At 47.9% G+C, this 11,601-nt stretch overlaps 1 protein-coding gene across 1 annotated transcript; it reads right to left on the bottom strand.

Annotated features, from left to right (window-relative positions):
* Window positions 1-201: 201 nt before the first annotated feature.
* On the bottom strand, window positions 202-8,275 carry CD40LG (CD40 ligand). Its single transcript, XM_064426408.1, has 6 exons — window positions 8,066-8,275; window positions 6,109-6,246; window positions 4,883-4,925; window positions 4,526-4,582; window positions 4,184-4,246; window positions 202-2,290 (listed from the first exon to the last, which is right to left on the bottom strand). Exons 1-6 carry the CDS (start codon window positions 8,219-8,221, stop codon window positions 1,899-1,901), a joined length of 849 nt encoding a protein of 282 aa, XP_064282478.1. The 5' UTR covers window positions 8,222-8,275; the 3' UTR covers window positions 202-1,898.
* Window positions 8,276-11,601: the final 3,326 nt, after the last annotated feature.

Below are 11,601 nucleotides of genomic sequence, written 5' to 3'. Positions count from 1 at the left end.
TGGCCCTGGCACCTCAATGTGCCCCAAGGAGCATGGTAGAATGGCTGCCTCTGGAGGCTTCTGGGATTGGCTGTCCCCACTGTGACCCCCAGTGCCACCCCACTGCCCTCTTGGTCCCCAGATCCCAAGCAGGACCCTGTGAAATCTCAGCCTGGGTTTGGGAAGGGTGAGCAGCATTCAAAACATACAGAGCCACCTATGTCTGAATCCATAAATTGTATTAATTGTGGGGTGATCAATGGAAGAAACCACAATGGAAGGGGGAATCATGAACACTGAATCATGCTGCAAAACACAGCATAATGCACAGTCCTCTCTGGTTACAAATATAAGATGGGTTTAGTTAAATAAATAGTTTTCATACAAGATGTCAGACAAGAGTGGTCCACCCCTAAAAGAGTTAGGTAGTTTTGGAGAACATTCAAAAAATACTTACTAAATTATAGTGAAACCAAACAGTCCCTGAGCTCTATTGATTTTGAAGGGGGCTGCACGAGGCACCCAGCTCTGCAATGAGCTGTGCAAAGAATGTCCTTTCCGTCCCACCAGTGGTGGCATTTGGACACTGTGTTAGGACTAGACCTGAGCCTCCAGCACAACAAAGCCTAAAGACTGTCTAAATCTAGAAGCTCTTCCATTTGCAAACTCATTGGCATCCAAGATTATTTCCAAACTTCAACACTCTGTGTGACCTGTATAACCAAAAACCCCAGGCTTGTCACATGTGTCATCTTCAAATGTTTTTAAAATGCAATAAATGTCCTTGTGCCCTGATCACCTTCCCTGCAGACTAAGCTGGAGAATACGATTGGGAAGACCTTAGTGTGCAGCGTCATCCAGGTACGCCCTGCCCAAGAGGACATCTTCATAGTCCTGCTCTCCTGAAGCTCCAGGAAAAATGTCCCTGTGGACACGTCCTCACTAAGGATAGCCAGAAGATGCTCTGCACATGTGCCTTGGAGGGAAGAAGTAGGTGGTCTTGCCACCCCCATGGCTTCCTGGTTGTCCTCCTTGGGTAGGAGGGGTCTCAGGAGAAGATGCAGCTCCAATTTTGATTGTGGTGCCCAGTGCCCCTTCCACAGGGTAGTGAAACTGTCCACCGGCAAAAGTTCCTCTGCCTGCAGAGGTGGGAGGACAGTCTGGTGAATTCATTCAGGTCACCAAGAGCAGACCACCACTAGTGCCCTACTTTCTCTCTGCCTTGAAATCTGCAGTCCTCCCTCAGCCACCAATTACCCCTCTGGTGTGGAGCGATTGTCACCAAATATGAACCCAGCCAAGGCAGTGCCACCCTGAGGAAGCTGGTTGAGTTTCACAGACAGGCATGGATGGAAAGAAGGAGGTTCTCCAGATACAGCTGACAGTTGGGGAGGCAACATTGCCTCACCAGAAGCTACCATGTAAAGGCAGTGCAGGGCTTCCTGATTCCTTTAGAGAATATGTTCTTAAGCCTTTTTATGATTTTCCATTGATGTTTGCAAGCAGATTGGTTCTTGAGATATGCATAAACCCAGCTTGGCTGAAGTGCCCTGAGCCATCCTATGTTTCTAGAAAAGAAACATTGATGGCAGAGTTTGATAAACAAAGCTCTTATGACATAACAGGGACATCAATCCTGCCAGGAAAGTGGTGTGTGGTGGACCCAGACACACAACACCAGCATGTACCGAATCACTGGCTATGAAAGAATAAAAACTGAAAGCAAATAATAACAACTCCAAACTTTGTTCCATTTGTGTTCTCAGGGCCCCTTGACCCTCATTAATAAATAACAAAATATACAAATTAAGAAACAAGAAAAACAGAGCGGCAGAGGAACATAAATAAGGGAAAAAGGGAAAGGCACTTTGTCCAAGAAAGTTGGGCTGGATTCCCAGCTCAGGACAGCCCTTTCCTCACTACAGCTTGAAGATGCCAAAGTAGGTGTTGCCATGGCTGTACTGCACTTTTGTGGAGTCTGTCACATTGACAAAGACCATGTCATCTTCCCGGAGGTTGAAGACACCTCCCACACGGATGGACTGGAGTTCACAGAGGGTCTTCAAGTGTCCTTTTTCATGTGTCTTCAAAGAGCTCTGTGTCTTTTGTCCTTTCAGCAAGAGCCGGTCCACTTCCTTGGGGATATGTAAATAAATATAGAGGGTGAAGGGTGCCAAAGACACTTCCGTGGTGCAGAAGCTGACTTGGGAGTAGATGTAGTAGAGCCCTGCTTCCTCCACCTTCAGTTTCCCTTCCTTGTTGGATATCAAGCTGTTTGTGGGGCCATACATGGTCTCCCTCCACTCCAGCACTATAGGGAGAAAGCATGGCAGGTGAGTTCAGAGAAGGAGACTTCCAGTTTGGCAGGCTGATTTGGGGGGCACCTACAGACATCTGGCCTCAAAGCCTTTGTCTGTCTGTGGGGTGCATTTAATGGGGTACCCAGCCCAGGACACCAACCCCAGCCCAGGGGAGCAGAGACCCTTCGCCAATGCTGGAGCAGATTTAACCCCTGTTGCTGATCACTGGCTTTGTCAGCCTTGACTGGATATGTGGGCGGAGGTACATGTAGCTTCCTTCATCCAGCCAAGTGGAAATGCTTAGGGTGGACGATTGCTTGTGTTCACCACAACAGACCAAAGACTGTGTCACTTCCATTTGCTGCCTTTATGGATCTCAGTGGGACACTCTCAGAGCACTACCAAAATATGCTGCAACTCTGCTCTTCAGAGCCTCCCATCCCAGTTTTTCCCAGCTGGGGGCTGCCTTTCCTCCAGAGTCTTTCCTCCTCTCGGCCTCTGGAGATGGCAAGACTTTACCAAGGAAGTACAAAAATTAACATTGCACAGTTGCTATTCCTACCTAAGTGCAGAGCTGCAAGGGCTTAGCACAGTGAGTGCTGTTTCCCATTGCCAAGACCAGGGCCCACACAGATCAGGTGATGCCATGGATTTTGGGACACTTTTGGTGTCATCACGGTAGCTCATGTGGTTAGTGCAGATGAGCCCATACAGAGATCTGGAAGCAATGGCTGTAGGGGCTGAGCTCAGCTATGACCTCTGGAATTTGGATGTCTGCTTTCCCCAGCCTACAGGTACACCTGAAAGAGCAGCCAGGGAAGCAACTTGGCTCCAAGGGGAATAATGTATTCGACTACCCCAGCCCAGAGACAGTGTGCCATGGGTAGTCCTGGAGGAGCCACGCAGCCCATGGGCCCTGACCAAGCATCCCACAGGGATATTTCCCCACACTGAGTTGAGCTCCAGGCAACTGCTGCTCTCTGGACCGTGCTTTATAGGCTCAACAAGTGTTTGAGCTGGGAGTTTTAAAAGACAGCAAGTTTCTCACTTCTCTGATCTTATCTAACACTAAGCTTTCCACAGGTAAACTGAGCACTGGGTGAAATGCTGCGTCAGAGATGGAAAGAGCAGTTGCCGATTACTGTCAGTTACTCCAGAATTAAATCAGAAGTGCTTAGATTGTGAAATCCTTGCCAGATGGAGTGACTGTCCTTGCAAGCTCATACTCACTTTGGTAATCCTTGCTGCTGTGGGAAGTCCCTCAGCTAAGGATAAGGCAAGGGATAGAGCAACAAGGGCAACCACAGTCGATACAGTGGGATGCACAAATGCAAAAGGACTCAGGTGTTTCTCTCAAACCTGATGTGGCCATGGCTGTGAATAATTGCACCTTGACTAAGCCAGTTTTGAGCCCTATGTTGTGACTCTAAAGCCCTCAGCCAGCCATCTTACTATTACTATGGGTGAGAAGAGTATTAAGTCAGCAGACGCAAATGCAAGCAGAGCCCTCCAGCAGCAGCCACCCTGGCAAGAGATGGCCAGGAGACCAAAAATATCTATTTTAAGAGTGAAAGAAAAGTGGGAGGTTGCTTTCCTTAAATACAAAGCTAAACATTTTCCACTCACAAAAAACACTGGAAAGTTTAAGTCCTTGTGGTGCATTTCTAGGAAGGGCACACACAGGGCTACTGAGGACAGTTAGGATGTGTGAACCCCACATGACGCAGGTGCACGTGGTGATGTGACCACTGGGAGGTTTGCTGTGTTTTGGGGACACACTTTTGTGCTGGAGTTGTTCTGCCCCTTTCCCCGCCCTTAGAGAGCTGCAGGGCAGGGCTGGGAATGCACACTGCTGTAATCCTCTGGCTCCCTGGTCAATGTAGGACCAAGTGAGTCTGTCTTACCTGAGCCTGCCTTGTTGCTCTGCTGACCTGCCAGGTGAACTGCAATTGGCTCCCTCTTCTCTGCTGCAATTTAGAAAAGCCAGAGTTATTGATGCCTTGGCACTCACTGTTTCCCCAGTGCTCCTCTGCAGGGACTGCAGCACCTTCTGCCCTTAATGTTTCTCTACAGGTGAAGACATCATCTCCAGATTCCACCCCCAGTGCAGAGGGAGGCAGGACTCCACTCAGCAAAGACCTTCAGGTGCCTCTGAGGTGAAAACTCTGATGGATGAAGCCTGTGGAGGAGACGATGCCACCTTGTCCACTGTTGTTGGAACAGGACCTGGATGTGCCTAAGCTCACCTGCCACAGATGTCTCATTCTTGCGCATCAAATGAGGATGCTCATGGTGCTCAGGACCTGCGATATAAAAAGGCCACAGATTTAATTTCAGGCTCGATTTCAAGAACTTCAGACTGTCTACTCCGGCACCCAGAACCGCCTGCCCTGGGGAGACAGCCATGTCCAGTGTCACCCTCTGCCAGCCCACACCAAGCTCAGTCCTATACCCATGCGGATGCTCCAAAGCCCAACCCATCCCCTTCCTCCACACCATGTCCTGAGAAACTCATGGGCTGTTGAAGGAAATCCCTTCCCAGGCCAAGGAGCTCCTCCTGCCCCAGCAAGCCATGAGTGCATTGGTTACACCAGGAAACTCACCTCTCTGCATTTCAAATTTAGGCTGCTCCTTGGGGGGTCTGTCCTGTTACAACAGCAAAAGTATATGGTTTTTTTTCAAAAGCAATGATTTTTTGAAAGTTTCTATATAAAAGATACTCCAGTCATTGCTGAGGTTTGTAATATTTGGCTTCAACAGCCCTGTCAGCTTGTGACAGAGGATACCTGAAGCCAGAGAACCCCTCTTGTACCTCCCCCAGCTTCACACATGACCATGGGCTGTTTGCAGCAGGAAGTTTGTAGGGTTAATGTTCTTAGGTTTTATTCAATTAAAATGATGGGCAAAGTTTATTGAAAACAATAAGATAAACAAACAAGAAAAATCTCCTTTTCATGTGGGAGAGACATGATGCAAGTGCTGCCAATGTACATCCCTGCCCTGCAGTTGGGGTTTTCAAGACTGCTGAGCACAGCCTAGCTTAGACATAATTTTTAGTGGTCTGTTGGGTACTGTTGCAAACCTGAAGATTTAGCTGAGGCAGTTTTAGCTGAGGCATTTGTTGTCATTGGGCAGTGATAATGAGGAAGAAATGTTCCTCCCCTGTCTACTCTGGCCAGCACAGCCACTCCTAAGCAGTGAACTCAGGGCTGAGCAGGATGAGAGCACCTCATTGCAACGCACGTTGCAACGCAAATTGGCTCTTCTGCTTCCAAATGTGAGGAGTCTGCTCCAACTAGAGATGCCATCCCTGAGTCCATGGGGTGGCAATTTGCATAGCACCCTCATGCGACTCCTCACTGGTTGCCAGGAGCTGTTTCCTGGCCCAAGCCTTGCACTGTCATTGACACCTGGGCAAAGTGGGGGAAATGTGTTCCCAGTGGCAGGTGGCCACAAGAATCCTCACAGCCAGCACAGGACTGGAGCAAGGTGCCAGACAGCAGAAAATCAATTATTTTCAGACTGGAATCAGGGAGTAGTGCCAAGGTGGCTGTAGCTCCATCTTGCCCACCACAAGCCCCAAACACACCATCGCATGTTGCAGCTGGATGTGCTTTGATCAAGGGCATTTTAGGAAAAAATCAATGAGATTTTTCAATAATATAAATATAGTGTAAAAAGAATAGAGTATAAAAAAGGGCATGTGCTACACAGCCTAAAAGTAAAGGGCACCCATGGTTTAAAAAAAAATCTTGGGGTGAAGCTCTGTGTGTGATTGGGAGCCCCTCTCCTTCTTCAGTGGAATCTTTATCCACCCAACAGTATGTACCTTGCACTGGATGTTCTGGAAGCCCTTTATAACCTTTTCACAGTCCAATAATGTTGACTTCTGACCTTCTGCTGTCTGACATTTCTGTACTTTCTTCAGGAAGATATAATCTTCATTTAAGCTCAACACCTCTTCCATCTGCCAACAGAGGAGAGAAGGGAGGGTCAATGGGATGTTAGTAGGAAACCTGCAACAGCTGGCAGCAGAGCCATGTTGCATTCCTACCAGCAATAAATCCAGCCTGGGAAGCTCAGGGTTGGATGTTCAGCATTGGGATGATATGGGTAGACACATCGTGGGCAACAAGAGCTCCCACCAGACACTCAACACAGCATCTGTGCCCTCATCCACTGGGAACTGAACCCATGAGATTCACCCTGAGATTCACCCCGAATGACAATGCTTAGGTGACAGGAGGATTGCTCAGGATCTATTTTCTATCATCTTGATAATTAATTTAAATGTCCCTCTCTGACTTCTCCTAAAGAAATGGAAATCACAGTGGGTGGCTCAGGGGCTCGGGCTTTGCAGGTCCTTCCCCAATGGCCTCAGCCAGTAGATGCTCACTCAGCCCCTCACTGCCCTGTCCACTTAGAGGGGTTTTAAAGTTTTTCTACTCGCTTATTGACTAAAAGCGCTGCTATCAAAATAAAACATGTAGGTTGGAGCTGAATTGTGCCAAGATCTTCAGATTAAAAAAAAAATCAGAAAGCCAATAAGAAAATAATTAAACGCATCCAAATACTGATTTTTATATTTACACCTGGGGTTTTTTTTGCTTGGTTTTCTTTGGTTTTTTTTTTTTGTTTGTTTTTGTTGTTGTTGTTGTTGTTGTTCCTTGTAAAAACCTAACATTCTGTTAAATGGTAAAGAGAAAGTGCAGCTGGACATGAAGGCACACAGCCAGGCAGAGAGCTCAGCACAGGTAGCAATAAGATATGGAGGATCAGGTTCTGAAGGCAAGTGAAATCTTCTTGCCACCTCTGTCTGCATTTCAGCTGCCTCTGATCCTTGGCCATGTCTCCCTGTAGTCACATTTGCCTCTGCCAGAGACCCTCTACACATTTCTTCATGGGAGCCTGCAGCCTGCATGCAGTGAAGTCCCCTTCCAGCCCTCTGATACTAAAGCCCCTCTAGCTCAACATTGTTCTCCACCCTTGTAGATCAGAAACCACACATCTAAATTTCAATTTAATTGAAATGACACGTAAAAATCAGTAACATCCACCATATCAGTGTATCAGGTAAGAAAAATGCATTCTGGATTTTTGCCACATATTTCTTTAGCTGGCAGTCATTTCTGGCTTGAAGGAAAGTAGCTTTAGATTGGTGATTTTAGGCATCATGCAGTGCAGCTGCAGCTATAGCAACCTCAAAAACAGCTTTCTGGACTTTAACATTTTGGTAGATATTGTCCCAAGTATGAGACAGGATCACTAGTACTGTGTACCTTCAAAACTGGAGAAAGTACTAAGGTCCAGCCTTTTCTTCCCTAAACTGCAAGACAGCACCTGAAGTGTGATGTTGATAAAATCACCAAAACATGAAAAAAATTTTATTTCTGGACCTTTCATCCTCTCAGTTAATGTCACAGTGCTACTAAGTGCTACAAAATCAGAAAAACCACCACCAAGCCTAAAACAGCCACTTGAATGTCTAAACCACACCCTCTTGTCCTCAGACTAGCCATCAGCTAGCAGATTTATTCTAAATGTCTCTTGGCAATTGGGCATTCTTTTTTTGTTAGCAAAGGGAACAGATCTCCCACATACGTCTCATGGCAAATTAAAGCAGAAATGAGAACATGGGTGTGAAAAATAATACTGCTGCCTCTATTCAGTGGTCAGCACCATTTTCCACCATATTCATCCTCTTGGTGAGCAGATCTCACCAGACCTGAAGTCAAAGCACGCCAGCAATCCAGCAGGGACAGAGAAAACCTTCTCTCTCCACTTACCTTATCTATCCTCATGTGAAGATACAAACAGAAGAGCACAGTCCCAATGATCTGCACTACCATAAATACAGTGAGGAAGCCCATGAACATTTTCATGGTGCCAGGAGATGTGCTGCTGATGGGACGGGGAGCCTCAGGGCTATACGGTTCGTTCATCCTCCGTGAAAATTGCTGGGGCTCCTCCAAATGCGCTGCTTGCAAGTAGCATGAGAACTGTTGTGTGAGCGCCTGCTGCTGAGGGGATACAGGGTACAGCAACCTACACTTCCTGGAAAAAGATCTTCGTAGTGGGTAGGTTTGTTCACTACCATCTCCCAGAACAAACAACAACAAAAAAGTTGCTTAGACTTTCTTCTCTCTTGCACTTCCATGCTTTTTCCTACTGTTCTACCAGAAACAGAGAAAGGTTCTTATTTTGTGTATTCATATCTGCCCTTGAATCACTCAAAAATATTCCCTGGTGGGTTTTTTTTTTTTTTTTTTTTTACTGTTGTGGATGAAAGTTTTTGGCAAATTGCCTTAAAAGAAGTGCACACTGAATACAAGTACAGAGCTGCTGAGCAGTGCTGTGGGCTGCCAGGGGCTGGGAAGCACTCAGAAATTTGGTTGTTTCTCAAAAGGGGAAGAATGGCTTTTTCCTTTTGATTTCCTCTAAGAGAAGGATGATTTCTGCAGTGAAGATGCTTGGCTGAGGCAGGTGGGTTGTGCTGGTTTCTGCTTTCCCTCGTGCTCTCCCTGGGTGATGTCTCTGCCTGGGTAGGCTGGATGATCTGGGAGAAAGGACCATCTGTACAGATACTGTAACCCTGGTGTGGGCACAGCTTTCATGCTCTTCAGCAGACAATGAGACTTCGAGCTTGGTGCTTGGCTATTAGTTTGGAGAGACAAGTTTTAAGCAGCTTTCTTGATACCCTAGTGGGGTGCTCACCCTGTACCCAAGGGCACAAGCCATCTCATACCCTGCCCCACTTATCCCTGTTACCTGTACCTATGTACCTAGACATGGAAAGGGCTGTTGGGAATGCCAGATATTCCAGTCAGCTTCTGACCACCCAGTATCACTGCCATGCAACTTTGAGAAACCCATGTCCTCTCTACACCCTGACCTCTCTCGAGCTGGCTGCAGGGATGTGAGGTCCTGCCCCCCAGCTCTTCAGGAATCCAACATTCATGAGTACATGTAACGCTGCTAAAATAATATACCAAGTAAATACCAGGGGGTCCTCATTGCTTGCAAAAGCGGACAGAGCTCATTTTCTCCATGTAAAGAGAATAAATGTGGGGGTTTGTTGGTATGCAGAGGAGGGGGGCTGCAAGAATATGTTGAGGAGGACTGGAGTGCTGGTTTGAAGGCTTCATCAACCATCATGCAGAGTTGTTTTGAAAGTGGTATGCTAGAGGAGGTGTTATCAGCTGTGCACACAGCCAATACAGGGTTGGATCTTGTTGGTGGGGAGTGCTGAACAGGTCCTGCCTGCCAGCACCCCCAGGAGAGGAGGGTACACAATGCCTTTTGGGGCTGCTTAGAGCATTGCAGGATGGAGTCCAGCATCTGCTTTTCCTATCTGCCTTCTCTCCCGCATCCTGCCCTGTGTGGTTAAGGTGCTGTGAGCTGCAAATGCAAATGCTGGTAACAAAGCACAAACACCTCTGCAACTAAATCAGGGTTTGATCTTAGCAGGTCACTGTGCTCCTAAATATAACATCCTAATCACAAGTGTGGGATGGCTCCAGGTTCTTTGTGGGTAACATTTGAGTAACAGGATAGAGGATGTCTTGGGGTTGAGGCCCTGGCTGGTGCTTTGGAGTCTTGTAACCCTTCAGCTTGCCAGGACTGTCACACCGCTGCAGTGAGGAGTTGGGCTCATCCTTTGGGAAGAGGCTGCCAGCTCTGACGTCAGCTCCCCTTTTGCCTGCTAGAGGAGAGAGTAGCCGCTGAAGTCGCTCTCCTTGAGTGCCCGTACTCTGAGGGCTGCCCACACACCCTGACCATCCAAGGGCTGCCTTGCTGCTCAGTTCACCAGGGCTTTCCAGTCTGCTCAGGAGTGTCATCCCAGTGGCAACAAGGTGACCTAAACAGTTCTGGGGATACATTAATTGTGTCCCCAAAGAGTGTCTCCTCAGCATCACTGAGCTTTAGACCTGGTCCTTCAGGCTTGCAGCTCTGCTGTACAGAGGATCAAGCCCACAAACAGCCTGGGGCCACTACCAAGTGTCTGATTTTATTTCTTTTTGTCTTAAAATTGCCATAATCTTTGGAAAGACCAAGCCTGGTCTGCTCTCAGGCATCTGGTCTGACATCAAGCTCCTGCATACTGTCCCTATCATGGCAAGTTTGCCACAGGCAGAAAGCCATTTGAAAATCTCCAATAATACTCCAGACAGCTGAGGGCCACGAGGCCACAGTGGGGAGTGGCACCAGCTCCCCAAAGTTGTCATGCTTTGCCTTAGCCCCATCACATTCACCAGCATTTTCCAGGGCTCTTTAGAGTTTCCTCTAAATTTAACACATCTGGGGGATGTCACTAAATTTCATGACAAGTCATCATTTAATACTGTTCCTGAATGTGTTAGGACAGAGGCTGTGGTTTGAAACCACAGTGCTGAGTGTTGCAGAGAGTTGTTGCACAGCTATTCCTGAGCCCTGGCTTTCTCCAGTGGACAAAACCTTTCCAAAGATATTTCTGTAGAGCCACCTGCTTCACCGAAATGAGAAGAACCTGTAGGAAATGTTGAAAAGCCCAAGCATGTCACTGGTCCTGTTGCATGCTCCTTGATGGAGGCTGGAGCCTTAGATGGGCTGACAAGTTTGGTGAGGAGGATGGGGAAGGGCTCCAGTTCTGGGTACCCGCACAAAACATCACCAGTTGGCCACCGGTACTGCAAACCAGGAAACTGAGTTGTTCCTTGGCAACACCCTGAGAGGAGAAACCAGGTGGAAAATATGACAGTGGGGATCCTGGCAGAGGTTCAGCAGCAGCAGTTCCTCTTCAGGAAACCATTGCTCCACACCACCAATCGAGCCCCTAGCTGCTGCAACTGGTGGGGAGCAACCCGTGTGAATGGTCCACTCTGCAGCACCTGGTCCTGAGGCTTCTGCAGCTCAACCTGGACCACCACAGCTGTTCTGCCAGGGGTGTTGGATCAGACAGGAGAAGCTGACCAAGCTCTGTGGCAGGCAGACCACCAATGAGCTGTTCTGGCACTGTGGCTCTTCAGAGCCAGGCAACCCAGGGACCTGCTGCAGGGTATGTGAGGTCATTGGCCTCTTGGAACATGCTCTATTGCCACCTCAAATGGATAGTAGGGATGGAGGGGACACATATCTATGACTGTTTGGCTGCTGTAGGAACATGGGGGAGCGTAGCAAAGCAGGGAGCACAGTCTTAGGGAAAGTGGGACATGATCCAGAGAGATGATGGGCAAGGAAGAGAGGATCCAACACCAGAAGGAACAGTCTGCCTTCATGGGATAATCCCAGGGAAGATGAAGTCACATCTTCATCTGGTGATGAGCCCATCACCAAGAAACCAACT

The sequence above is a fragment of the Passer domesticus genome, chromosome 7 (assembly GCF_036417665.1).
Source record: "Passer domesticus isolate bPasDom1 chromosome 7, bPasDom1.hap1, whole genome shotgun sequence".
Taxonomy (NCBI): domain Eukaryota; kingdom Metazoa; phylum Chordata; class Aves; order Passeriformes; family Passeridae; genus Passer; species Passer domesticus.
Note: the sequence above shows the minus strand (reverse complement) of the source record. Positions and strands in the feature narration are given on the sequence as shown.

Excerpts from the sequence above, each read along its gene's own strand:
- CD40LG (XM_064426408.1), bottom strand. The coding sequence starts at position 8,221 with ATGAACGAACCGTATAGCCCTGAGGCTCCCCGTCCCATCAGCAGCACA. Across the intron at positions 4,583-4,882 it reads TAAATTTGAAATGCAGAGAG|GTCCTGAGCACCATGAGCAT; the intron begins GTGAGTTTCCTG and ends TTTATATCGCAG. Across the intron at positions 2,291-4,183 it reads GAGCAACAAGGCAGGCTCAG|TGCTGGAGTGGAGGGAGACC; the intron begins GTAAGACAGACT and ends TTCTCCCTATAG.